At 49.7% G+C, this 26,019-nt stretch overlaps 3 protein-coding genes across 12 annotated transcripts; 1 reads left to right on the top strand and 2 right to left on the bottom strand.

Annotated features, from left to right (window-relative positions):
- The first annotated feature begins 545 nt into the window (after positions 1–545).
- Positions 546–11,323, top strand: si:dkey-70p6.1 (uncharacterized protein LOC570575 homolog). 7 transcript variants are annotated; one of them, XM_041071406.2, is made up of 7 exons: positions 546–964; positions 5,430–5,661; positions 6,044–6,101; positions 6,226–6,292; positions 7,087–7,631; positions 8,646–8,783; positions 8,962–11,323. In XM_041071406.2, the coding sequence occupies exons 2-7, from the start codon at positions 5,528–5,530 to the stop codon at positions 9,499–9,501; spliced, it is 1,482 nt and encodes a 493-aa protein (XP_040927340.1). In that variant the 5' UTR covers positions 546–964; positions 5,430–5,527; the 3' UTR covers positions 9,502–11,323. The 7 variants fall into 7 exon arrangements, with proteins under 7 accessions (XP_040927340.1, XP_029012871.1, XP_040927342.1 ...); XM_029157038.3 differs by having other exon boundaries at positions 547–964; positions 6,214–6,292; XM_041071408.2 differs by having other exon boundaries at positions 548–964; positions 7,285–7,631.
- Positions 11,324–13,053: 1,730 nt separating this feature from the next.
- On the bottom strand, positions 13,054–20,095 carry uckl1a (uridine-cytidine kinase 1-like 1a). 4 transcript variants are annotated; one of them, XM_055510089.1, is made up of 15 exons: positions 19,859–20,095; positions 17,783–17,970; positions 17,470–17,576; positions 17,103–17,273; positions 16,854–16,919; positions 16,508–16,703; positions 16,361–16,422; positions 15,696–15,712; positions 15,408–15,506; positions 15,224–15,317; positions 14,969–15,031; positions 14,772–14,894; positions 14,429–14,536; positions 14,042–14,198; positions 13,054–13,626 (listed from the first exon to the last, which is right to left on the bottom strand). In XM_055510089.1, exons 1-15 carry the CDS (start codon positions 19,945–19,947, stop codon positions 13,544–13,546), a joined length of 1,623 nt encoding a protein of 540 aa, XP_055366064.1. In that variant the 5' UTR covers positions 19,948–20,095; the 3' UTR covers positions 13,054–13,543. The 4 variants fall into 4 exon arrangements, with proteins under 4 accessions (XP_055366064.1, XP_055366065.1, XP_055366067.1 ...); XM_055510090.1 differs by lacking the exon at positions 19,859–20,095 and adding an exon at positions 18,670–19,834; XM_055510092.1 differs by lacking the exon at positions 17,783–17,970 and having other exon boundaries at positions 19,859–19,877.
- A 126-nt stretch (positions 20,096–20,221) lies between these two features.
- On the bottom strand, positions 20,222–25,869 carry samd10a (sterile alpha motif domain containing 10a). The gene is made up of 5 exons (XM_029155861.3): positions 25,378–25,869; positions 23,834–24,015; positions 20,804–20,972; positions 20,576–20,716; positions 20,222–20,424 (listed from the first exon to the last, which is right to left on the bottom strand). The coding sequence occupies exons 1-5, from the start codon at positions 25,388–25,390 to the stop codon at positions 20,402–20,404; spliced, it is 528 nt and encodes a 175-aa protein (XP_029011694.1). The 5' UTR covers positions 25,391–25,869; the 3' UTR covers positions 20,222–20,401.
- Positions 25,870–26,019: the final 150 nt, after the last annotated feature.

Here is a 26,019-nt window from a genome sequence, read left to right as displayed (position 1 = left end):
AGTCTCCCAGCCTGTGTTTTGAGCTGCCAGGGAGATGAGGAACCACCGTAAAGAGCAGCACGTGTGTCACACTCGCGCTTCGTCGTGGCATGAACGTCCCCTCATACAGCAACACCGACTCGTGCCTCCTGATAGGTGGCCGTGCGTTCACAATGCTCCGAAGGCGCCGGTAGGTGGTGGTAGTAGTAAGGGTGAGAAGACAGAGTGACAACACAATATTGACTCCGTGTAGTTAGAGACACGCTTTATCTTATTCATGTTACAAACATTATCAAATATATAGTGGAATATATACAAATTGTTATAGAGGGTGTGATTTTATTGTGAAGCTTTTTTTTCCTCTCACTCAGCTACTTTTAAATACAGATGATTTATAGAGTCTTGTTTGGATTATGTCTGGTTAAATACAATAGTCTATATCCAGCAGCTCTCGATGTATTTAATCTGCCTCTGTAATTAAGCAGAACAACCCCAGCAGTCAATTCATGGGCGTCAGAGCTGCACTTCCCGGCTTCTCCAACAGGTGACGCTAAAATCAAAAGGCAAATTCATAATTGGGGGTCTCCAGCTCTGCCTGTGTCACATGGAAGCACAGTAGCTGAGCCGAGGGGATGCGAGTGGAGATGGAGGGGGCTTGAGACGCTGTGGAGGAGAAACCTGGCACTCGGAGATTATTTTGGAGATACGGCAGCGGCGGTACCAGATTGGGCCGAGCCAGGTTCGTCCCAGCCTCCGTCGTGGCTGGCTGGGGAGCAGAGGCGCGCGGACGGGGCGCACGAGAGGGTCAGCGGGCAGCTCGGAGGATGCCACATGCAATATGCTGCACTCTCGCGTCGTAGAGCACCACGAATGCCAAGTGATCACCTTTGATCGATTATGTTCGCGGGAAGCGCCTGGTGCGAGTGGATGCAGAAACTGAAGGAAGGAAGGCTGGATGCTGCGCCTCCCCGAATCTCTGAGCTGAGTGAGTACAGGGGTGCTATAGCGCAATGCTCTGTGCCCGTGGCTATGTGACAGGCAGCGGAGAGGGAAGGGGGGGGGGGGTCACTCCTATGTGCCTATAGATTCAGCTTGATAAGCTGCACACGCAGTTGCCTCGCGGCATCCTTTATTCATGTAGAGGATGTGTCTCGGCGCTTCGCCTCGTTCCGCCTTTGTGCTCCCTCTGCCTTAATTTGCCTCGTTTGCACCGGTCATACGTTTAACACACAGACACGTGTGCGCCCACCTCGGCGTCGTTGCATCGGCTTTTGGGGATTAGCCCCCCCCCCCCCCCTTTTAAAAAAATTCACGGCTTCATCAGAGAACTTGATGGTGATTTGGTGAAATGAAGGCGCGGGATGCGTCCGATCGCGCGTTTCGTCTGTGTGATCTCTCCGCTGAAGCATAAAGATAATTAACGTTAGACCTTCCCTTAACATTTGCAGACCCCCCCCCCCCCCTCATCCTCCTCCTCCCCTCCCCTCCTCACCACCACCTCTACCTCCCGCCTCCTCCTCCTCACCTTCCTCGCTCACTGATAGGGGGGTGTGGGGAAATGGCTTTGTCGTATAAGTTGCCAGCTGACCTCGGGGACGCAACATCCTTTACGGTCCCGCTGGCTTTGATCTGGACCTGAATCTGAAACGCATTGATGATCAGAGGAGAGGAGAACACGGAGGACAGGGAATCTATGCGCTACGGGGCTTTAATAAAACCAACCCGCGATAAAAGCACGCAGCCTATAGCCTCCACCTGCACGGATACCCCCCCCCCCCCCGACCCCGTTAACACCCCGCGTGGCATTCAGCTCCGTCGTTTGAGTAGCGGCTCGTAACCTGTTGTCACCGGCATCACTGCAGTCGGAGGTGTCAGAGCCCAGAGGCGCGGCTCGCCGGGCGGCCAGCGGCGGAAGCCGTCACCCGGCGCGTGCGTGTGCGTGATTGATGCCCGCTGAACGGGTGCCATCGCGAGCCGTTCTGAATCCAGCGGACCCACAATGTCAGAGCGTGACGCGTCCCGTGGTTCCGGCGGCAGCCTGTATTTTAAAGGGCTCCCACTTCGCAGCGGCTGCTGGAAAAGTGTGCGACGCGTCACGTGATCACACGAAACAGTCATTATTCTTTAATTTTGCTTTGTCAGACAGTGTTTGTGCGAGAGGCGGCTCTGCGCAGACGAAGACGGAGCCGCTCACAGGCGCGGGCTTCAGCCTCCTTTCTCACAGGGCCATGGCTAATCGTTGTTGCAAGCAAACATTTGACCTAATTCACATTCTCACACAATAGCACACACTCGCCCCCCCCCTCCCATCTCTCTCTCCTCCTCCCCCCCTAACGCACACGCACTGCTGTTATTTGTGTCACACGGAGGGTGAGGTTTTTGCTCCACATGCGCTCCCAGGTGGTTTATCCGAACCTGAGCAGATTGGCAGAGAGGACAGGCCACTGCTGCCTGCTGGTCCAGTCTGAACGTAGCTCCAGTATTATTAATAATCATGAACACACATGCAACAACAACCTTGTTAGAGAAATGAAAAGTCTTATTATTATTATTATTATTATTATTATTATTATTATTATTATTATTATTATTATTGTTTACTGGAGCTGAATGTAATAAATTGTACAGTATAAATGATTATTATTACTGTATTTCCTTGTTTGAGTTCATGTCAGCATCAGGTTCCATAAATGTGTCTTTATATTTAATTTTAAACTGAGCATTTGTTTTATTAATCATCTGTGTTTCTGGTTGGAAAATATGCTGATTTAAATGTGTCGCCGACCATATTTTCAGAAGTGTTTGGCTGCTGAGATGAGATCCAAGTCAACAGGTGATGGATTTCTCTCATTCCTTCAGTCTAGTGCTGCAACAGATGATCCTCAAGAGTGAAAACCTGCTGTATCGCCTGACAAGCTGTGAACAAAGAGTCTATTTATTTTAACATAATTCAAGGATGTGGCAAATGGATGAAATGACCCATCGATCATTTGAACGGTTGCACATTTTCAGAAGAGAGAATGATTAGAAACAGTTAAATAATCGTTTAAGTGAGTGATGTGTTGAAAGGCCAAATGTTCTGTCTTCTGGGGATTTTGTGAGTCGTCTTTGTGTTATGTGGCAGTAACGTCAGTGTTTCTGTAGGCTGAACAAACGTGTTGAAGCTCATGCTTCATGCCGGTGTTTGATAAAACACACGACTCATCCAGAACGCGGCGCGCGCTCTGTCCACTGACTCCAGAAAAACAACAAACGATGGGAAATCTGCACTTTCGCAGGTGGAAAAGCGATCTCTGGAGCGCGTCATTTATTAGCTGAAGTTTGTAAACACGCTGCTCCCGAAGCCCAGGAACGAAACTCCATGCAATACTATAATAATAATAAAGAGCTGAATATGAGTCATCGCCTTATATCCAGGCTGTCCCTCCTCAGCAGCCTTCTGTTCTGAGAGACAGAGTCAGGGCAACACCTGGGGAGGTTTGCAGGCAGCACAGCGCCACAGGCAGAGCGGGGGGGGGGGGGGGGGGGGGGCTGTTGGCGGAGGCACGGGGGACTCTGCTTCGCAGGACAGCAGCTGGTGGAGGGTCATTTCTTGCCCGTCCAACTGCTTGGCTGAGGCGAGCGAGGCGGCTCCAGGGCCACAGATTACACTGCAGTGCTGAGGCGTCACTCTGGCTGCACACCGCAGGCAGAGGCAGGGGATGGAGGGGGGGTGGGGGGGTGGAGGCAGGGAAGGGGATGAGAGCCGGAGGCTGGGGAACCTCGTCGGGAAACGTGACAGCCTCCTCTCATCATCGGCTTCCAGCGTCTTCAAACACCTGCCGCTGAACTCCCACACGCTGTCGTCCTCTCCTCCTCCTCCTCGCTCCGCCCCCCCCCCCCCCCCCCCCCCCCCCCCCCCCACACACACACACACACCTACACACCCACACCGTTCCCCGTTTCGTCTCGCTATAATTACACTGACACTTGCGATTGTGCGTCGGGCGACCTCCGCCTGATGGGTGAATGTGATTCTCTAAACCCGGCGTAGTGTGGCGCCGTGGGCCGAGCTGGTTAAAGCGGCGGCGTTACCGCGTCTGACGCGTCCGCGGTAACGGCCCCGATGGATGCGTCGTTCTCCAAAGATAAGGAAAATTAACAGCAACGGCAGCCCGTTCACAGCCGCCTTGCTGGTTTGATCACATGTTCTTTTTTAATTGCAGCGAAAAAAGTTTGAGATATTGAAACGCCACGTAACGTATAGAAGACAAATCAGGTGCAGATGTAAGATTCTAGTCAAGCCTCTCCTTGTTCATGATAGATTACGTTTAGTGTAAGAACTGCTTGACTTTTCACCGTGGGTCATCGTCAAGACAACATTTTTATTTGTTTAGGACTTTGGTTTATCCTTCGAATAATTACACCATCGGTTGTAGCTGCACTTTGTGTGTGGCGCTAATTAGCCAATGCTACAGTAGCATGCTAACATGCTAAGCTAAGATCATTAAATGAGGACGTACATTAGATAGTCATGCTTGAGTTGCTTGAGTCCTTATTAGAGAAACGCAGCAACAGTTTTGAAGAGTCCAACACACAGTTCTCCAGAAGTAGAAGCACGAGCAGCAGACTCTGGACAAAACCCACCACGTCTTTCCCGCAGTCACACGTTGAGCGTTGCTGCTGTCGGACCACAGACGAACACAAGTGAACACACATGACAACACACTGTCACACTAGACAGATGGCAGGATTACAACAGGCTTATTTGTTTACTCTCTTTGATACAGCTCTGCATTTATTTTTATTTATTGTTTTGCTTTATTTGAGGCTCGCGACTTCGCCGAGCGTGGAAGTGTCAGCCACGCGGGCGAGCAGACGGAGAGAGAGAGAGAGAGAGAGAGAGAGAGAGAGAGACGCTCGCGCCAAATTCACACTCGTCTTCCTCGGCGCTTCGGGTCGACGCTGGCACGTTCAGCTCGCCCCTCTCAATATGCGCGGCTGCTGTTGTTGACGCCGCGGCGGGAACGGCGCTTCTCCACGCGCGCCGCTTCCTGCCTCGCGCCTCACCACTGCTGAGGAATCTGTGCCGGGATGTCTCATTTCCTGGGTTATTTCAGCTATGAAGGCAATGTTCGGCGGCGTGAATAGAACCGTGGCGCTGCCTTAGCTCACTTTTAAACCCTGCGCGTCTGCCGAGCAGGTATGTTGATGTCTGAGTGTGACACACAAAGCTCGGTAATCCCTTAAACAAGGTAAAGCAGAAGCGCACGCCCGAGGCGCAATGTCTGTTCACTTCACCGCTTCGGCGCCGGACGGGACCCCCCCCCCCCCCTCCCCCGCTCGCTCCTCCGACCCGTTTTTTCTCACATTGAACATTCCACTCGCGGTGTTAACCCACTGAATGTTTTGTTAAAAGGTTCCAGCGTGTTGTAATCGAGCCCGCGCTCCGTGCCTCTCTCCCGCCGCAGATCCCAGTGAGCCCGCGGCACTCCGCCTCCGTGTGCATGAGCGTAAGGGTGCGCGTGTGTGAGCGTGTGTGACAGCAAGTGAGCGCCCGCGCTCCCACATGGCCTCCATGCAGGACGGGCTGAACTTCACGGCTCCTCCCTACGGCAAGGTCCTGCTGCTGGGCGCCATCGCTGCCGCCTCGGCCTTCGTGGTGACCATCCTCATCGTGGTGCTCTGCGTGGGCTGCCAGAGGTGAGCGCCCACATGTACACGTGCGGTCTACGGATTTCCCCTCCCATCAATACAGATTTTCACAATTACTAAGTCACAGCTTCCTGACATGTGACAGGCGAGCGCAGCCAGTGACTAATTTTTCAAAAAGGTCGAAGCTTAAACACTTAATTGAACCTAAATTGAAATTATATTCTTCGCTGTGCAAAGTATCCATTTGAAATGCTGTCAAACAAACACAGCTACTCCCAATCACCGGCACTCGCATATGCAAATGGGCTCCCTCACGTATGCGCAGTCATACGGGATGACTCAGCCATGAGCGCGCTGTGACTCAGGCACTAATGCATGCATCAAAGTGGAGCGTGTCAACCTGTATGACTGAGAGGCTGTGTTTGCACAGGAAGGGGAAGGCACACAATGTCCCCGGCGAGGGTGGGAAGCACCGTCTCATGGACATGGTAGGTACCAGGCAGCAGTGGACTCTAGAGGGCAACTCTTGGCTCTTAATCTGTGTTTAACTGGCCCTGCATGTGCGTGTGTGTGTGTGTGTGTGTGTGTGTGTGATTGCAGGGCATTCTCAAGCAGTCGAAGCTGAGGTCCATCAGTAAATCAGACACCGAGATGAACAAGATGAACTGCAACGGCAAAAGTGAGTGCATCCCTCACCGACAGCGGACCCTGCCGAGGGTCCGGGGCCGCGCTGGCGCTGTGATGTTGGAAATGTCAGCCTGTCTGGAACTAAACAGCCTATTTTTACCTGCATGACAAGGCAGTTTTGGCAAAAGGAATTATTATTTGTGATCTCGAGCAGCCCGTTTGAATCTTTCGTCTCTGTTTAGCACATGGGCACCAGGAAGCAAATGGACACACAAGGTATTCAGTCGATGCTGTTTCATGCATAACGCGGTGCATGAAATGGACAAAAGGCAAATGAATTAGAGCAGAATGTAGCAATCCCTTAACTGTGTCGTGTTCAGACTCAGCTCCCGGTCCACAAAAAAATAACAAATGGAATTTTCGAGGGCATTTCTAAAAAGAAACTGACTCCAAAATGGAATTCACATTTACATTTACGGCGCTTCTGTTTCCACTCAGCTGGATTTCTGAACACATTCGTCTCTCTCTCTCAAAGACAGAATCACAGAGCCAAGACAAATCCTGGAGCTCCGTCACTGACAGTCAAAAGGGAACTGTATTCGTGGGCACGGTGACAGTCGCCCGAGAGCGTTTTGAAGAAACATAGCATATGTCCTGCTTGGTGCTTGTCCTGCTTCCACTGCAGGGGAACCAAGCCAGTTTGGACGCAGGAGCTCTGCCTATGTCAGTTCCCAGTTCGCTGTCAGCTCCAGGTTTTCCGCTTCACGGCGAGCGGTTTATTAACGTTGAAAACGGCGTGTGTGTGAGCTCCACCGGCAGTAACGGCGGCCTGTATGTGCCTTGCAGAGGCTAGAAAGAAACGTCCAGCCAGCATGGACCTTCTGCTGCTGTCCAGCCGCCGGTCTAACTCTGACCTTCGTTCTCAAGGCAGGCAGCTTCCCCAGATCCCCTCTGGGACCGGCGAGGACGGGGAGCACACTTACTCGGAAGTGGGCCGACGCTCCTCCACCACACGTACTGACGATGCCCTTTACGCCATGGTAGGCAGGGCCGGGCAGACGGACACTCCGGCCCCTCCGGCCGTTCCCGCCAACACCCCGGCGCCCCCGGACCCCGACGGCGACGTGGAGGGAGGGCTGCCCGAACCCGAGGCCCAGGTCATGTCGCCCCCCCACCCTCCGGAGACGGCGGAGTACGCCTGCGTCAGGAAGCTGCGGAAGGCCGACAAGGCTCCCCAGAAGAGGGACAGCGGGACGGACATGGGGGAGCCGCCGGCGCCGCCGCCGCGGCACGCGCCCCCATCGCACCCCGCCCCTCCCCCGCCGCACCCCCACAGCACCAAGCTGCCCCGAAGGAACGTGGAGGCCTTCAGCGTCCCATCGTTCCCCAAGGTTGGTAAAGTCGAGGGGAAGGGGACCCATCAGCTGGAACAATGGTTCCAGTTTCAGGGTTTATTTTCTGGACATATATATGTGTCAGGAAACAAGGCAGCAGTGTGTTGTATTGGGTGTATTTATTTGCATGAGGCTTGCGCGGCAGCTTAGCGCTTGGTATTATGGGTAGTGTGAAAACTGGAGGGAAAAGGAGACGCTAATGAAGCTAATGGCTAAGTGGGCTTAGTAGCAGACCCCCAGAGGTCTGACTGGAGTGGCTCATCAGATCCTACAAGCTACCTTACAGATCCATGGCCCCATCGGGCGCGAGGGTTCCAGCAGTTCTGGGTCTTTGGCTCGGATTCCTCGGGAGCCGCGCAACAATCGCTCCACTGCTTCCAGCGTCAGCACCACTGTGACAAGGCGCCGTTTGTAACCCGGCTGCAGTGAGCAGGACCTGGAGAGTATTTCTGTCAGCTTTCCTGTCGACGCAGCAGAGGATGTGCACCTTTGTAATCGTGCTAATCCGGCAGTTCCTCCGTGCGCGGGGTTGTGATATGTTAGCGCGTCTGCAGGAAGGCGGCCGACGCTGCGGCGCTGTTTATTCGTGGAGTCTCTCTGGCCGTATGTTGGCAGCACAACAGACTGTCTGCGCTGCCGTCCAGGTGACAGTCGGAGCCCGTTTGCTGCCCCCGCGTGAGGTCAGCGGGGCCGCGCCGTCTGCTGTGACCCGGGTTCAGTAACACATGGGCCGCACAGGCTTACACGTGTACGCATCCTGCTCGCGGCGCCCCTCGCCGCTGATTTTCTCGAGGATGACGCAACATGTTGAAACTGAGTCATCCAGAATATAATCACATGGCTCCTCACATTCAAAGCTCCGCCTTCCAGGGAAGATTCTTTGGCATGGAATAAAAAACATGGGGTTTTTGTCTAACGTCAGGTGCGACATTTTGTGTGTTTTATATTAACAATATCACGTGACCTACTATGACCTACTCGAACGAATGAAGTGTGTTGTTTTGTTGACAGGAAGTGATGTTTATGGGCAACGGAGAGCAGTACATCTGGAAGCCTCCAGAGGATGAGGACATGCTCATGCTGCAAAATAAAGCCCTGGGCCCAGTGGGTGCTCACACGATGGAGAATATACAACCATCTGCTGCTGCGGTGAGCAAAGACTGATGTCTGTTGTGTAGTTCCTTCGCTACATTACTGTATTAGCCAATGTCTTTGGCTTTCATAATAAATAAAAAAGTCTCTGCCTAACATGTTGAACCATTGCTTTTAGTCTTTTTATTTTCTGTCCATTGTATTATTGTCACAGTGCTGTGTTGTACGGTTGCAGGTGGCTGAGATGTACTCGAAGGTGTGTAAACCGGGGAAGAAGAAGAGAGCCGTGCCGGGGTCTCCCCCCGCCAACCCCGGCTTCCGGACCTTGGGTCGCGGTGACCGGGACCGAGAGCGTGACGGGGGGTTTAGTGTAGTGGTCAAACCCCAGACGTGGGCGCCTCAGGAGGGCAAGGCGGTCGGAGGGCCCCTCGACGACCACTGCTACGAGTCCATCGGGACAGAGGAGTGCGACCCGGCCTATGAGAACATGGAGGGGGGAGGAGGCTGGAAGCGAGAGAGGCCCCCCAACACATGTGCCACCCTGCGGCCGCGGAGGAAGAAGGCCCAGCAGCCGCTGCAGCAGCAGCAGCCGCCTCCGCCGCCGCCGACGCAGCAGACCCCCAAGCTGCAGCACCTGCCGGCCAAAGCCCTGCTGCTGCCGGGGGAGAACCTGTACGAGAGCATTGGCGACTTGAAGCAGGGCTCCGCCACCTCTAGCACCACGACCATCTTCACGTTCAACGATGGCATGGAGATGTATGTAACAGGGCTCTGAGGCAGCGGCTGCACTGTGACCTCCCTACCCGTCCAACACAAGGAGCTGAGCTAACACCACCCGGAGTGACGGCCGAGCCCCTGTCATGCTCACCCACACATACTGTTTACATTCAAGTCATAACATCATGCCTTTCACAGGCTCCAGAGGCCTGGGGCAGCAACGGTGATCTGTTATGACCTGGGCTGAACACAGAGTCCAATCTATAACCTTATAAAGAATCCAAAGGTAGTGAATAACAAGTGAGCACAAGACCATTGCAGAGCAATCTGTAGATAATAGTAGCACTTCTATTTTACTGATACACATGTGCAAAGCACAATAAAGCGAAAAGCCTAAATTCTTCCTCAATTCTTGCGGGTAAAATAGTCATTTATCTGGTCCTAGAAGGACTCCTGTTTGGGGAAATGCACAGCATTGAGTGAAATCCTCTGGTAGCACTTAGTCGAGAACAGGCCTTCCCTGTAGTTGGTCAAGTTGTGATTCAGGACAGAATTTAAATGATATAAAAATGGATAAATAATCAAAATACTTGAAAGCTCAGGGACCAAGATAAACAATTATGAGAGTATTAAAACACACTTTGCATATCTCCTAAATGCCTCCACTGGTTTTGACCATTGTCATAATAAAAGAAGCGACCAGGTTCTTCCCTCCGTCACGTTTTGTTTCATCACACATGGACTGAACACTGTCTCCACTGCCGTCTGTAAATGAAATGTTTTACTTTGTTGATCCTGTTCCTGCACTTTGCCTGCTACAAGTTGCATGCTAAAAAGAAAAAAAGAACAAAAAATCAAGCTCTGTCATGTGGTACCTATATATGAATGTTTTTCTTTTCTATTGTCGTTGGTTGTTTTTTTTTCTTTTCCTTTTAGTGTGTTGCTTTATTTCTCTGTAGAGCACAAAGCCAGTTAGATGAAGGATGCTTTTGGCTCAGTGGGACTCTGTGCAGCAGAGAGGAGTGTTAATTCTGTCTCCTCCTGCGACACACACACACACACACACACACACACACACACACACACACACACACACACCGTACAAATGAATCAAGACTAAAGAGAACTGTTTGAGTCCTAAAGGTGGAGACAGTCCACTCGACCCCCTCCTCCCCCGCGGCCCCACCTCTCCCCACCGCACACACCCTCCTCCTCCGATCAATCCGCTCATCTACAGCCGAGCTGATGTGTATTAGCAAACGTCTTGTCTCATCATCACCCCATCGACGAACACTCTCGCCTCTCTCTGTTATCAGTGTTAAAAAAAAGGGATTTCAAACGAGAAAAATGTGACGCAAAGGGTTCACTAAGCGGCAGAGCATCAGCGCGAGGAGAAAAACACACAAAATTACATCCAAATCCTGGACGATGCAACGATAAGTTCATTTGACCAAATATCCCCAGATAAACAATGTGATTATACTGTATGTTGATGCAATGTGTATGTACATTACAAAAGAGAAAGAATAATAAATATATCATCAGTGTCAAGAAATCTATCTTTTTCTATTATGTTTAATTGTGTTTTGGAATGACTTATCTTGTGACACGAACTGCAAAACAGCTGCAATGTAAATTTTAGTGTATTCTGTTTGTTGTTTTCGAAGCCATGAAGCTACGGTGTGTTCTTGGAAAGCCCAGCTAAGTTAAATGTGGCAGCTAATGTTGTGTGTTTGCTATTCAGACTACAGGGTCTTGTACTCAAAAGCGTGTAATTAAGTGCTAAGTGCAAAAGATTGTAATGTTTTATATTAAAATTACTATTCATGAAATGTCAGTCAAGTTTATACTTTTGTAATAAAGTGGCACTTTAAAAAATATGCTTTATCTCTTAGTCTCAGTTATTAATATGGAAAGAAAAGCAGGCTTTAAACAGCGATGGCCTAAATATGGAAAAGCGTTTGCTTTGACATCTACGACAGACGGATCAAAGAATCTTTTTATAAATTTAAACCTTTCGTTCTGAACTCAGAAGCTGCCTGTAGGTTCATGTCTTCAGTCTTATCAAAGTCCCATTTTCAAATACAAATGAAGAACAAATCATTGTGATATGTTATATTTGAAGCCACCGGCCCTTGGTTCCTTTGTGTAGGAGCGCACAACCTCGTGGGCATGCATGTGTGCATGTGTGTGTCTGAGTGGCCTTCCCATGTTTTTTTTATTGTGCACGTGCGCCAGAGTAGTGGGGTCTGCGTTTGAGTAGCTGTGGAGTGTGTGTGGGGGGGGGGGGGGGGGGGGTAGAAGGGAAAAAAATAGGTCACCCCCTAAAACAAAAAGCTCGCAGTCAACATTGCAACTGTCTGCTGAATTCTCATTGGTGGGCTTGTCTCCATGGTAACAGGCTAACCTTGAGGCAGTAGTCACATGGGCAGGCGAGTCTTCTGCTGTCTTGGAGAATACAGCGCGCGTCGTATGACATCCGTGATCACAGTGTCACCCGCTCGATGAGGAGCGATCGCGCACACAGACACACACACACAGACACACACAAACACAACCCAAAACAAACACGCAGGAGCAGCAGCGGGGTGTAGGTGTGAGGGTGATGCAACATCCACAGCTTATGCGATGTGTTAATCTCACTGTGCGGCGCATGAATGGCTGAATAAAGACATGAATGAGGCTGTCAGAAGCCACTGGAGGGACGAGACGGCGATAAGACACGGGATCCGAGAGACAAAGCGGGGAACGCTGAGCATAAGGTCACAAACCCGGCTGCGGGAATCGTTTTACTCCCGAGCAGGAGCCACAAAGCGGAAACACAAGAGAGACGCAAAACCAGGAGGCTGAACGATTTTACTCCTCGGTTTTAACCCTGAAGTGACATTAGCATCAACATCTCGCTGCCTGCACATGTCTGCAAGTGTCTACTAGAACTCGGTGAAGGCACGAATCAGAAAGAGGCTTTCACGTCCACAAAGGCGCCATTCATAACATCAGATCAACACGTCTCAGCTGTGCAGCAGCAGCGGGTCAGGTGAGTCTCGTGCATTTGTCTGCGCCGTAAGGAGACGCTGGTTTCGCGCAGGGGCGCGCGAGCCACGCCGAGCGAGTCTAAACGCGATCTGCACTGGCCCCTGCAGGTTGTGCAGCGCATCGGCGACAGGAGCCCGTCGGCCTGCGCCTGAACCCTGGGAGCCGGGTGTGGAAAATAGTCCAGAGGAGAGCGTGTGACCGTCCGTGACCTCACACTCGACATGTGATTCACGCGCCTTGCAAATCAGCCCAGACACATAACAAGCACATCGCTCCGCAGCATAAGTGGAAAGAGGCAGTGAGAACTGAAAGCTGAACATCCAGGACGGGCTTCCATAAGATACATTTAAGAATACAACCACACATTATTCTCATTCATTTCCCAGTGTGATGTACATTCATATAAAATATAAAAAGGATGATAAATGTTCCTTCACCACATTCACATCAAAATCTTCAGAGCATCGGAAAGTATAAGTGAGATTTATCACCGACCCGGTTACATCAACTGTTCGATTCAGTTTCAATTCAAAGTTAATTCCAACTTTGCTTAGTTACAACACATACACTCATGCACTGTATTTTCATTTATAGACATAAGCACCCAGTTTTCCAAAACACAGACAGGGTTTAGAAACACTCAAATAACTTCACTGCAATATTTCTGTCCATAGTTTTAAACACACTTTTAACTAGGACAGAAAATATCTCATTTGATGCACATAAACTCTACCAAACTATTGCTTTTATCAAGGAACTGACAGTTAATGTGCAAATATTCCACAATATAAACATTTTAAGAAAGTAATATAAAAATGTGGCCTGTGTGTTCATCTTCCTGACGAATCTGATATTTCTCTTGAACACACACTGGCTTCATATTGGCAGGTGTCACCTGATGATTTGTTGACTGCTCAGATGTGAATAGAGAAGAAAACTTCAGGAACAGCACAAATATTGAACGTAAAGGTTTTTCGTGAGTCTGTTACTGATGGGGACAATGCACAAGACCAGGAATTGTCAAGTAGTGTTTGCATTTTCGTTCCCAGAGGCTCACAGGCGTGTCAGCACGATGCCTGCTCCTTGTCATCCTCATCACTCCAGCCGTCGCACCCATCAGTTCCAAAGTACCGGTCCCCAAAGTCCCCTGAAAGTATGAACAGAGTTTGGAAGATTTGATGAAACTAAAACACAATTAATTTGTATGAAACATTATGACTAATGATCTAAATGCCTGTAGTCACGTTAAACTATGCTGTTTCATGTACAGTAATGAAGTCTAATTTAGATCACAAGGTGTGTTTGCTTGACACAAGCGTAAAATTAGAATTGCTGGGACATGAAATGAAATCTTTGAACGAACACAGATGCTTATTTTCTTTTATCTACTGCAGAAATCACGGGCATTATCTCACAGCTGAAAACGTCTTATGACTCATCACTTGTCACCCGTGCAGAGAAGTTTGAGGAGCTTGAAACAGCCGTTTAAATTCGACTTTGACCAGGATGTGTGATCTGATGTTGCCGTGCATAAAGAACGACAGGTGCGTCTGCTGACTTACCGATACCAGGAATTACATGTAAACAGTCATCCAGTCTCTTATCCACAGCGGTGGTGATGATTTTGACCTTCGGGAAGGCATAGGCCACAGAATGCACACCGAGCTCTGCCATCAGCAGCGACACCAGCATGATCTTCTCCTCCTGCACCTCGTGATCCTGTGCAGCCGCACACACATCACATTGTCAACTCCCCGCATCATCATCATCATCATCATCATCATCATCATCACAGGAAGAACCAACATGTGGAGAACAAGTGAACCAATGAACTGACATCCTGCTTTAGCAAAAAGATGCTAACCAAACCTCTCTCTCTCAATTAGCCACCATGCAGATGAGCACTGAAACGCATTCGCGAGAGAAAAACGCAGGTCGTGTCCACCCACCAAGAGGACTCGTACTGCCATCATAGCAGCGGCGCCGGTGGAGACGGTGCTGTCCATTAGGATGACATGGTCTTCACTAATGTCTTTGGGCAGACGCAGGTAATGCAGCTGACGAGGCCCAAAAGGAGGAGACGGGTTGCCATGGTTACAGAAGCAGGCAGGGTAGTTACCACGGAGACACGCGTCATGTGGAAGAAATTATGAAAAACAAGGAAACTATCAAAACATATTCAGCTTTCGTTTGATTTTCAAATGGTATCTAACAGTGTGGTGAATCTGAAAAACGAGCAGACATAGAGGTCACAGAGAGGACGCTTGATACGAAATGATTTATTCTCTCAACCTCTGGTTCGCCTGAGTCCAGATTGGTCTGGATAAGGATCTTGCCGATGCGGACGTCCTTGCACACGGCCCTCAGGGCGGGCTCCATGGTCTCTCCCGCTCGCAGAATGGACACGCCGGTGATCTGTGGAGGAGTGTGTTGAAAACCCTGAAAACACACTCGACAGGAAGTTACCAGGAGCATAGAACATCACTCACCCCCTTCCCGTTGGAGCTGCGGCCCTCATACTCATGTCCCTGTGGAGTCTGAACTACACACAGCTGTGAAGATACAGAAAAAATAAAAAGAGGATCCACTACGCTTGAAAAAAAGTGTAGAATAAGATAGGAAATCAGAAAAACTAATATGAATATACACACCAGCAAATACAATAACTACTAGTGCATACTGGATAGTATCTATAATAAAGTACAAAGCTGAGCAATTCTCAGCTTGTAAAGCAGTTAAAGCACCTGAGATGGTAGAAATGTGAGAGCGTGTTCTATGAGTAGCCGCATTAATCTCTTTGAGTAGAAGATGAACTCATCTCGACTGGTTTCCTTGTTCCTGCAGACGAGCAAGAGACAAGCGTGTGTTTCAAGACCTCCGGGGGGAAACAGACACGTGGCTGTGTGTGAGCACAGGAGGGTACTGTACCTGATGATGGTGTGGAGGCCTCTGACCTGCGGCGTGCTCTCCAACACGCACAGTGTCTGAGGCAGTGGCTGGATCTGCTGAGCAGAGGCCAAGAGAGCTCTGTGACAAAGGACACGCCGTGTTCAGACTCTAAAGCAGGATTCTGGCTCAGAGACAGTTGACAGTGATAAGACCAAGGCTTTAGCAATTGGGAAGGCACCAAACATGGACAGATACAAAGTCTGTGATAACAAGAGCGGCGACAAAGTCACAGAAGGTGAAGTTAAAATATGTATCAGCATACAGTACCTAACACTGAGCTCACGCTGCATGAGGACAGAAACAACAGGAGAGACAGAAGAACACGATTAAAAGAGATGAGATAAAAGCACCAAACTTCTCCAGCCTGCGAGTAGCTCACACCTCAAGTTGCTCAAAGGTGAAACTGTGACTTTGAGCATTAATATTTTTAGAGCAGAACTGAGTTTACTACACACAAGAGTACTTTTATCCACAAGTCAGTGAATGTGGGACCAAAATAAACTAGTGTGTAATCAAAGATGGTCTGATGGGAAGTGATAGGCAGGTAAAACTATGGGATTTGATCACATCACTGAACCCCTCAATCACACTCTAGATAGGACTTCAAAATGTCAAAATGTCTGAGAAATAAGCAGCAAAGTGTTGTAATAAGGACATGGGGCCATGACAAGTTAATCATTTATCGGAAGCTACTATTGCTGATTTTACTGTAGCTTATATTTCTGACATGAGAAACCGAAAAAAGGTTAAAAAAGCTTTATTTACGATGAGTAAATGAGATTTATTTCCATCAGGGTAAATTGAATGCTGGGTGTTTATACCCATGTGAACTGAGTAGTTCTTCTACTCACGAGTTTTTTTGTTTCTATTCTAGCATGTTAACACCAGGTGGCGCCCTCCTCTTACGTACACTTAAAGCTGGAGCTACTCACCTCCTCCAGTTGACTGTGAACATGTTGGACGATCAGATCGATGGCCACCATGTTCCCACCACCTGGAAGGAGAAACAACGGGACACATGTGACTGTGTCTTTCACTGGTGTATGTCATTATAAAGGCTGCACGTCTGGCGGTTTCACCTCTTGGCACAACAATGTCAGCCAGCCTCATCGTCGGCTCGATGTACTGCTCGAACGCCGGCTTCACAAACTTGTTGTATTGTTTGATGACGCCTTCGATGTCCCGCCCGCGCTCTGTGATGTCCCGGCGGAGCCGGCGGACCAGCCGGATGTCTGAGTCTGTGTCCACGAAGATTTTCATATCCAGGAGCTGCAGGTTGGGAGCGCAAACACCCTCAAATGGTTCAAGAGCGCTGGCTTCAAAAAGGCAGCGGCTCAGAAAACAATAACTGCCGGCGATTACTTCACTTCACAGGAGGGTTCTTCAAAAAGAAGCAGGAGAGAAAACACGCTGCTTTACCTGCAGAAGCTCTTTGTCCGCGAAAGACATAATTCCCTCAAATATGATGACACTGGCCCCATACACCGTTTTCTGTAGAGGAGCGAAAAAAAGGGTCTTCAAAGCAGAAAGCGGGGTCATGAAAAGTCTCTTTTAGCTTCATGAGAATAAAAAAAAAGCCTTTTACATCAGCCCATGTAAAACCTACACGCAGCTGCCGTTTCCCTTCGCTCATGCTGTGATGAAGCGACTCTGCTGCTCTAAAACCGGACCCACCCAGTCTTTCTGCCGCCCGTGCGTGGTGAAGTCGTACACCGGGATCTTCACGCTCCTGCCTTGCTTCAGCTTCCTGAGCGTGGCCACCAGCAGCTCGAAGTCGAACGCCGAGGGGTGATCGAAGTTGTAGTCGTTGCTCGCCGCCAGCGCCTGCTCCTCGGAAGATAGAACCTGTGGAACGCAGCACGTTAGCGCTTGGACCTGGACTCAGCACCGAGGCCCTGATTTCATCCAGTCCTGAAATCCTGCTTTTCACATTAACAAAACAACCCAACAATAATCACGTACCGCTACAATAAAGACACACATCACGGCTACAAACCTAATGAATTAAGACAAGGAGGGATGACGTTGACGACTCTCTCACCTTGTAAAAAGAATCCATAGACAACAGCACAACCCACGGCACATCCAGAGCCTCGATGATCTTGTTGGCCACGGTGGTCTTCCCTGAAGCGCTGCCCCCACACAGCCCTGCAGACACACACAGCATTTCAAAAGCCCATTATGTGTGATGTGCAGAGTGTATCTAATGCCGTATAACGGTATGCGCGTGTGATAGCGCTAACGCGTTCATGGGTGTAATAAGACAGAAGGGGACAGACAGAGGCTGTCACAGCCACAGCCTGGCGTGAAGTCGGCCAAAGAGGCAGCGGAGGCATCGCGAGTGAGTGTCCTACCGATGACAAAGGCCTCTTTTGACTGCGCCCCGTGCTCGTCGTACCAGGGGGGGCGGCCGGCGGTGTAGATGGTGCGCGTGCCCGTGCGCAGCAGGGGAGGCTCGCTCTTGCTCAGCGAGGTGGCGCTCTTCCTGCGAGGGGCCCCGGCGGGAGGCAGGAGCCGGTCCAACGAGTCCTCGCCGCTGCCGCTGCAACGCACGGCAGAGCGGGGCAGGTCAGGGCCCGAGTCCGGCACGTGACGGCATCAAAGAGCCGCCTCGGGGTTTTAGTGCAACACAAAGAAGAAGTCAGGCAGCGGAGGGTGAGGGCGGGAGGGGTTCGTTCACCGGGAGACGGCGTGTATGTGTAAACATGCAGCAATACAGCAAGACGTGCCAGGAATGATCACACAGAGTGTGTGTGTGTGTGTGTGTGTGTGTGTGTGTGTGTGTGTTCTGTAAGCTAACCTGCTTTGAGGTCAAACACAGCTGCTGTGGAATCAAACCTGCCAACACTTAAGTACACGTTGCTTCAGCACAGAGTACTTTTACTCTCCCGCATTCCCACTGCACTACTTTTTTGGCCTGTGATTAAGATTAAATTCTGAACCCTCTTAATAACTGGAAGATGAACTCAGCACTCGCTTAACATAAGATTAATTCAAGTCTTATTTGTGCACTGATGGATTTCCGCTGTCAGTAATTTGAATGTAAATGAGTAACTGGTTTTACATGTGATGTACAACTACACAAACAGGAGTTTTGAACTAATGAACTACCAAACGCTCCCTCGGAGCCCAAATCCCTGCAAACCGACTTCCTCTGACCGTTCTACGACCCGGTGGACTATTCATGGCGCACGCACAGCCACAGTGTCTCTGCACCACACAAGAGCACAAAGGACCTCACCTGTGGTCAGACCTCAGGGACCAGCAGCCGGAGATCCGAGCTCCCGTGCAGTCCAGCGCGCTCATATCTGCTTCAAACAGGGTTCTGACCCGCTCCAGCTCGCCTCGACCCCCAACGGCCTAAACCAACCTCCTCCCGCTACCGTCCACGTGTGTGGAAGACGCTAAGAGGATCACACCGCCAGCAAAGACCTGCTCGGCTGGTATTAATAGAGGCCCGAGAACAGTCAGTCTTCTGCTGATCCTTTGGATTAACAGAGTAGCTGCTCCTTTATTTCTGGCAAACAAAAAGTCCCGTGATGTGTTTCCAAAGCTGTGCACATTCGCATTCAGGGATTTTTTGATATGATCTAAATCTTTAAATTAACCTAATGTGAATATCTAGTTTATACTTTGAACGGAAGAACATGGAATATGAATGCATTCAGTTACTGGAGGTCCACTCAAACCACCATGTTAGCAGATTTACACTTTAACGTATGCTACAGTAAATAAATAAGATTGGGTCAGCACTGTCCTCCCACAGAGGCATGCAGGTCTATCACACAGTGTGTGAGCACTGGGCCAGACACACAAACCCCCCACAACAATGAAAGATGATGAATGGATGTTTGTTTTCACTACAGTAAAACCACATATAAGGGATGTGTTGAACTTAGATGATGGTTTAATGTTATCAATATTATGTTAACCTTTTACTGTGTTGTATAACCATTATCACTATACTAAGGTACTTTATACATTATCATTGTTATTTTTAATATAGTTTGCTATCGAAATAAAAAAATAAAAACGGACAGAACGTTTAACTCTCGTGCTGTTTCTACGCAGCTCAAAGGGAACCTCTGTTTTCTAGTGGTTTCTCAGACAGTCGGCGTCGCTCGTCCGTCAACGCGCGTCTCACGTCTCGCCCGTTTTGCGCCGAGGACCGTGTGTGAAGCCCTTTATGAATTCACAGCCAGCTGTTCGTCTCTATTTATACTGGACCAGCAATTAGAAACACCGACTAAACGCTCCCAGCGCCGCTGTATCAATGTTACCGACGCGTCAGAGAACGTCGCCCGGTTGGAGCGGAGCGGAGGGGGCGTCGGGTGAGATCAGCGTCACGTCGCAGGAAATAAAATACACCCTACACACGGACATGAACCGCCGCAGCGGACAGACGTCAAATCACGCTAAAGGTCGTGTACCTGTCCGAGCGGGACGACAGTATTTTACCCCCCTCCGTTTCCATGGGGATCCTGCGACCTCGAAGCCGGCTTCTGTTGGTTAAAGCCATGGTGGGAGTCCTACTTTCCCGCCACAAGGGCTTATGGGTAGTGTAGTTTAGAGCGTAGCTCCACGCGGGCTCTCGCTTCCAAGCGCAAATCACCACAGACTTTGAAATGAGCAAACAACCACACACAATTAATATTTAAGTTTCCTCTTTCTTTTCACAATAAAAAAGTAAAATAAAGAAGTGGAAGATGAAAGATCAAAACAGTCCGTGACACTAAGAGCGCAGGCTAATTATACAATTTAATCACAGGACAGAACCACCGATTGACAAAACAGATTGTCACAATCACTTTTAATGCACAGTCCATAATCCATCCATGGAGCGAATGTATGCACAGAAATGGAATGGAACGGAACTTAAAAAAAAGCTACGTAAAAAATGTAATTTTGCAGTTCTTCAGTCACAAAGTTCATGATTCAACATTGTCCACTTCTTCCACCAGAATAAACCCTGGCTATGATATATTTCCAAAGGAACCTGTGGGCAGAAAGAAAAACTAAACATTAAATCATAATCCTAAAATCCCTCACTTGCTGTATCATTGTGTGTTGGGAACATGTGCAACACAAATGTGTCATATTTCGTATCAACACTGTGCAGCTAGCCTAGCGTTGCTAGCCAGTCCTACCTCTGCTGAGCAGCTGCAGGTTGCGTCCTTCCTCCTGCAGCTGAAGCTGCAGCACTTGTTGCAGCAGCTCCTGTCGCAGCGTCTCTTGCACCAGTCCCATCCTCTCCAGCTTCTCCCCGTTGAGACGCAGCAGCGCGCGGCCTGCAAGGCAAAGGCAGGAGGCTCAACAATCAGCGTGAACGCCACGCTGTGGTCTGGGGCGCCGTGATGATGCGTGACGAGCGAGACCTGTGATGGCGTGGTGGGAGAACGCCTCCACGTAGGCCAGATAGTTGTGTGGACAGTGCTTCTTCAGCCATTTACACACATCTTGCTGTGACCAGAGCACGACAGGCCGGATCAGGCTTGGCTGCGTTGGACTGGTGTGATATATCCCATAATTGTCACTGTGATGGTGCTGCAGCAACAAAGACAGAAAAACCTTTATTTAAAATTTTCTTTGGAAAAACAGGTGTTTCCTCTTTTATGCTTTTATTCCTCTTTACTGCTATCAGCAGTAGTTTCACATCTGTCAAATAGAAAATCTTTTAATTTAACTCAAGGTAATTTACTGACAAGAATGTGAAGCATTTCATTGAATCACAGCATCAACTAATACAAACATCATTGCACATCTTTGAATATTTGAATAACTCTGTGCGTATGAACATTTACATTTATGCTTGAAGCGCATATCTGTAAACGATGCTCATCAATCAGCCCATTAATGTGACATTTCCTTTCACAGAAGCTGTGCTTACATTTTAATAGGATAGTTTATATTAAGACATGAGTGCATGAGTACAGCCAGATGTGAATAACCTACACATACACAGCCAAGTCAGTCATTGCCATCAACATTGAATGCAGGACTGACTGATTACATCATTATTATTTGTGCAGTCAGACAGAATCCTGTGACCTGAACCTGACAATAATAATCAACGGCTGATGTGACAAAACTGTCGACAGCCCCTTAAATCAGAGACTGATGATAGGACACACACATCAACTGAAGATTCTGAGGAACGTGTTGTTCATTCATCTTTGTGTATTTACAGCAAAATATGCATTTTGCCTTTTTAATTTGCAATTGATTAAAATCAAAGCAAAGGTTTAAATGCAGACTGATGCTCCACTGTAAGACTAAGGACTAAGGAGAAGCAGCAGGACTTTAAACCCTTGAAGATGCCGTGACAGCTTCCTTCAGGAGGAACTCGAGATGCGTTTCATATGAGAGATGAACTGCCTCGTCTTGCAGGTCTAGTTGCCACTGAGCAGCACCTTTGGGAACCCGCCGAGACTCAGAAACAGACGTTGCTTTTATCTCGACTCCCTGCTCTGTAGTTGAAGGGCACCGGATTTCCTCCTTTTTGACTTCAGCTGCAGCGGAGCTTTCCCAGGTTTTGTTGAGCGTCTCAAACCTGCCTGACTGGCGACAGGCGCTGCTAAAGCTCCTGGCACCGCTGTCATTAGTGGTGAATTGATAGGGATCACGGCCGTGTCGATGCATCTACTCTCAAATGTTACACAAAGGACTGGATCCGTACTGTAATGTCTTTAATATCGAGTGATAATTTTCCATGGTTCATCACTAAGAAATTGTTTAGAGTGAGTTAGTCATTCAACATTCCCATCAAACTGTAATATCCCAAATATCATTAACCGAGCTGCAAAAATGTGAGAGAAGAACCTTAATACGCTGGAATCATCAGTGCTGCACATTCACACAGATGAACTGACCGGTTTCCTCCAACATCATCGGGTTGTGTTCAGCAGATGGTGTCAGTCGGGCGACACACACAGGCTTTAATGACTGTTTATTTGTGTGGATGCTTCTCTGAGGATCGTCTAAAGTTTACATGGCTGCGATGGGGAGAACGGACCAACGGTGGGAAAAGCGCAACCGCTGCTCACGACAATGTTTAAGTTCATGTTCCTCAAGACAAGAATAAACTGGCCGCGGCGCTGTGTGCATCTAAGAGGATTGAAGCAAACAAGCAGTGCATTGTTTACAACTCTGCTATCAGCCCGGCCCAGTCCTGTTTGCAGCTTTAGCCTCAGTTCATAACCGCCTTTTAAAGAGCCTTTTATAGGACAGAGACAAAGGCCCAGGCTCTCTGACTTGCAAGCGAAGGCCTGAAACGAGGCCAGTTCATAGCACACATGCACTGACCGCCAGCAGACAATGGTGCATCAGATAGTAAAACGAAAACCAGCGAGAAAACCTCACTCAAACTGGGACAGAAAGGCCCAGGAAGGAGCTCTGATGCAAATTCTCCTTCTGAAACAGCAGCCGCAGACTGTCTCATCACGGCTTCAGTATCAAAGGGAAATCAGCTTCTTTCTAGTTGCAGTCAAGAAACTGCTCTGGTGCGACACCGCGCCAGCGTTGGAAGACCTGGGCTATTTAAAGCCACGCTGAAAGGCTGTTAGAGCCCAGCAGCCGCTGGGGACACGGCGAAGCCATTCACTGCTCACAAAGTGCCCGTTCGCCACAGTGGACAGCGGCCGGCTGCATTTGTCAGACGGACGTTTGCTTTTGCACATTTCTCTGAAGAGAAATCTGAGGGAAGTTCCAGTGAAGTCGGTTTGTATGTATGAAAACGTATGTTTTAAGTTGAAAACAAAACTGTCCTATTTAGAGGAATTATGAGGATTATATGATATTCTGCTTTATTTAACTTCTACATTTAATTATATGTATTATAGTAATATATTACAGAATGTTATTTTGGAACAATCTAAATAATAATCAATCCAAAATCATCTGAATTTCTTTTCCATACAGTAACTTCCTGTTTGTGCAAAGAAACATCTGTCCTGCCTGTAAATACAGTGCAATGATCCAGCTGCTGCTGTGCATATATTTGCATTTTTCACGGGACTGTACCCTGCTTTGCATGAGTCACGTGTAGAAACTGTGATGAACTAAACGAAAAACATTTCTGGGTGTTCCACAAATCAGATGGAGAGAAAGTATTTGTTCACTGAGGTCTTACTGACTTCCATGCTTGCTGGGATAAAATGCAGCCCCTTGGTTTGTTATGAAGCAATTGGAGCAATGTGTTACTTCAGCTGTATCTTATCCCACAGCAGCATAAAGGGATTCAGAGTAAACTGTCCTTCTTTGATCGCCCTCGCAGCTTCCAGATCTGTGACATCAGCAGTTAGAACTCAGCAGCACCCAGGTGGTACGAGACAAAGGAACCTTATGTCGTATCACACGCCTTCAGTCCGCAGACCAGGCGCCAGTGAGGTCATGCAGGTGTTCGGTACCTGCAGGGACTCTGTGCCCGGCTGCTGCAGCAGCTTCACCGTCCTGCCTCCGGCCGTCTTCTGGCCGCGCCCGTCGTGCCAGGTGAGGTTCCCACCCGTCCGCCGGCTCAGCTGGTGCTTGAAGTCCTCCGGCAGAGCCCGGTACTCCACGGCCGGCCTGCAGAAGCTGAAGCTGGACGCAGCTGCAGGTGGGACGGGAGAAGACGCCGTCAGGATCAGAACGCGATCAGGGGTGATGAAAAGCAGCCGGGGGCGGCTGATCGGCGGAGACGCCCGCTTCCCGTGCAGCTGGAGGTGAAGCCACCTGCGCAGCCTGTCATTAGGGGCATGATCTCATTTCGAGGCGTCTGCATCTTCCATTGAATGCACGATGCAGCGTTCAGGCGCCCGCACAAGCTCCTGCCTAATTCATGGAAGCCTGCTACCACCATTAGTTTATATAGAGCTAGTAGGTGAATGTCAGAGCTGTTAGACGAGCCACTTTCTCATCATTACAAGAAGCCCTGTAGGCAGACATGCACTCCCACTGAACAGCAGGTGGCCTCCCAACATTCAGCAATTAAAGAAAGTGCGCAGGCTACAGTAAACAGGCAGTAGCTGGCACAGACTCTGGCAAAAGGCCACAGGTCATTACTGATTCATGTGCCAGATTGGAAGGATAGGATTTTGTTTTTTTATCGTGATTGAAGCCATGCGTGTTTGTGCGCGCGCGCGCGCTAATGCGCGTCTTAAATTGACTAAGAGAATTTAAAAAGAGGACAGAACGCGAGAGGCTGTCTGGGGGGAAAGGGGGTTTGAGGAGATGAAAGGCTGCCTTTTGGTGCTCCTCGCTTTTTGTTTCTCCTCGCTGTCATCCAACATCTCCCACTGCGAGCGGAGCAACGCCGAGTCCTGCAATCATCAAGGCGAAAAAGCGGCAGCGGCAAGTCGGCTCGCGATTTTTGTTTCTTTGAGGTATAACTTCAAGACCGTGTAAAGCCTCCATTCACGGAGTTGTTACTCCCTCAGGCTGCTGTAAACACGAATGTGCTTCTCCCACGGATTTAATACGGATAATTAGGACCACTTCTCATGCATATAAACTGCAGGCGCCGGATATGAAAACACTTTCACCAACAAAAGTCTTTTCCGCGCATCTGGTATTTTTAATGAGACTTTCCTGTTGGTTAAAGCTGCTGATTGCACTATTGGGAAATGTCTGACAGAGAACGCTCAAATCCGCACCGTTAAGTGCTGCACGTGACGCTAGGCGCCACACTGACCACAGCAGTCACGCCACCGACCTGGCGCTGTCCGTTTCAGCACCGGGGGCGCGTCCGCCAGCTGACCGCGCGCCCCCGGTCCCCCTCCGAGCTCAGCTCCGCGTCCGGCTCCGGCAGCACGGGAGGCAACGTTTGTATCAGCCGTCGAACCGGCTCAGCAAGTCGGGATCCTGACTAATGAACGCGCGTCTGGCGTAAGGCGGAGTTCCCCGGTCGAAAACAGAATTTAGTTTGAAAACTTCGACGGATTAATGGTAATGCGAGTAGCAGAGGTCCACTCACCGTCCACTGCCATGGTGTTTCCGTGCGCTGGCAGATCTAAAAGTCTCCCATCGTCCGCGTCGAGTCCAATCCGCCCCGTGTTCCACAGCAAAAGTTTCACCGAGCTCCGGGTGGAAGTGGAGCTCTCCGCATCCTCCCGGGTCCCGCTGCTGCCGCCGCGTCGCCTCGGAACCGGCTCCCGTCGCCTCGTCCTCCGCGCGATTGTGGCCCCGTCGCGTTCGACGGCTGGAGCTGACGGTCGACTCACGCAGGAATGTGCCCGAGCAGCTGGCGGACCGGTTCCGCTGGCTCGGGCGCGCGGACGATGCGTGTCGCGCGTGTGTTTTTTTTTTTTTTTTTTATCTGTGTCGTGAGAAGCGGACGCGCGGCTTTTTCTCAGGAGCCCGCACGAGCGCAGCGAGCTCAAAGTGCAGCCCCGGGCCCTGTAATTAACGCGGCCAGCGGAGACTGAAAAACAGCCTGATGAAAAGGCTTCTCATCGCTGCAGCATCCAACGCGAGGAATTCCCCCTTGCGCGCTCTGGAAGAAAGGCGGCTCTGTGCGCGGCTGCGGGCAGAGGGCCCTCTGTGACGGACCCTCTATGCGGGGTTTGTCCAGAGGAACCGCACCGGCTCTGATTCCAACCGCGCACAGAACCACTTT

Source organism: Betta splendens, chromosome 7 (assembly GCF_900634795.4).
Source record: "Betta splendens chromosome 7, fBetSpl5.4, whole genome shotgun sequence".
NCBI lineage: Eukaryota > Metazoa > Chordata > Actinopteri > Anabantiformes > Osphronemidae > Betta > Betta splendens.
This window is presented reverse-complemented; position numbering and strand designations above follow the sequence as displayed.

Excerpts from the sequence above, each read along its gene's own strand:
- uckl1a (XM_055510089.1), bottom strand. The coding sequence starts at position 19,947 with ATGGCTTTAACCAACAGAAGCCGGCTTCGAGGTCGCAGGATCCCCATG. Across the intron at positions 15,318-15,407 it reads GGCCTCCACACCATCATCAG|GAACAAGGAAACCAGTCGAG; the intron begins GTACAGTACCCT and ends GCTCGTCTGCAG. Across the intron at positions 14,895-14,968 it reads GCAGCTCCAACGGGAAGGGG|ATCACCGGCGTGTCCATTCT; the intron begins GTGAGTGATGTT and ends ACTCCTCCACAG.
- si:dkey-70p6.1 (XM_029157038.3), top strand. The coding sequence starts at position 5,528 with ATGGCCTCCATGCAGGACGGGCTGAACTTCACGGCTCCTCCCTACGGC. Across the intron at positions 7,632-8,645 it reads GCGTCCCATCGTTCCCCAAG|GAAGTGATGTTTATGGGCAA; the intron begins GTTGGTAAAGTC and ends TTTTGTTGACAG. Across the intron at positions 8,784-8,961 it reads TACAACCATCTGCTGCTGCG|GTGGCTGAGATGTACTCGAA; the intron begins GTGAGCAAAGAC and ends GTACGGTTGCAG.
- samd10a (XM_029155861.3), bottom strand. Across the intron at positions 20,973-23,833 it reads CGGGCACAGAGTCCCTGCAG|CACCATCACAGTGACAATTA; the intron begins GTACCGAACACC and ends TTGTTGCTGCAG. Across the intron at positions 20,717-20,803 it reads CTCCCACCACGCCATCACAG|GCCGCGCGCTGCTGCGTCTC; the intron begins GTCTCGCTCGTC and ends TTTGCCTTGCAG.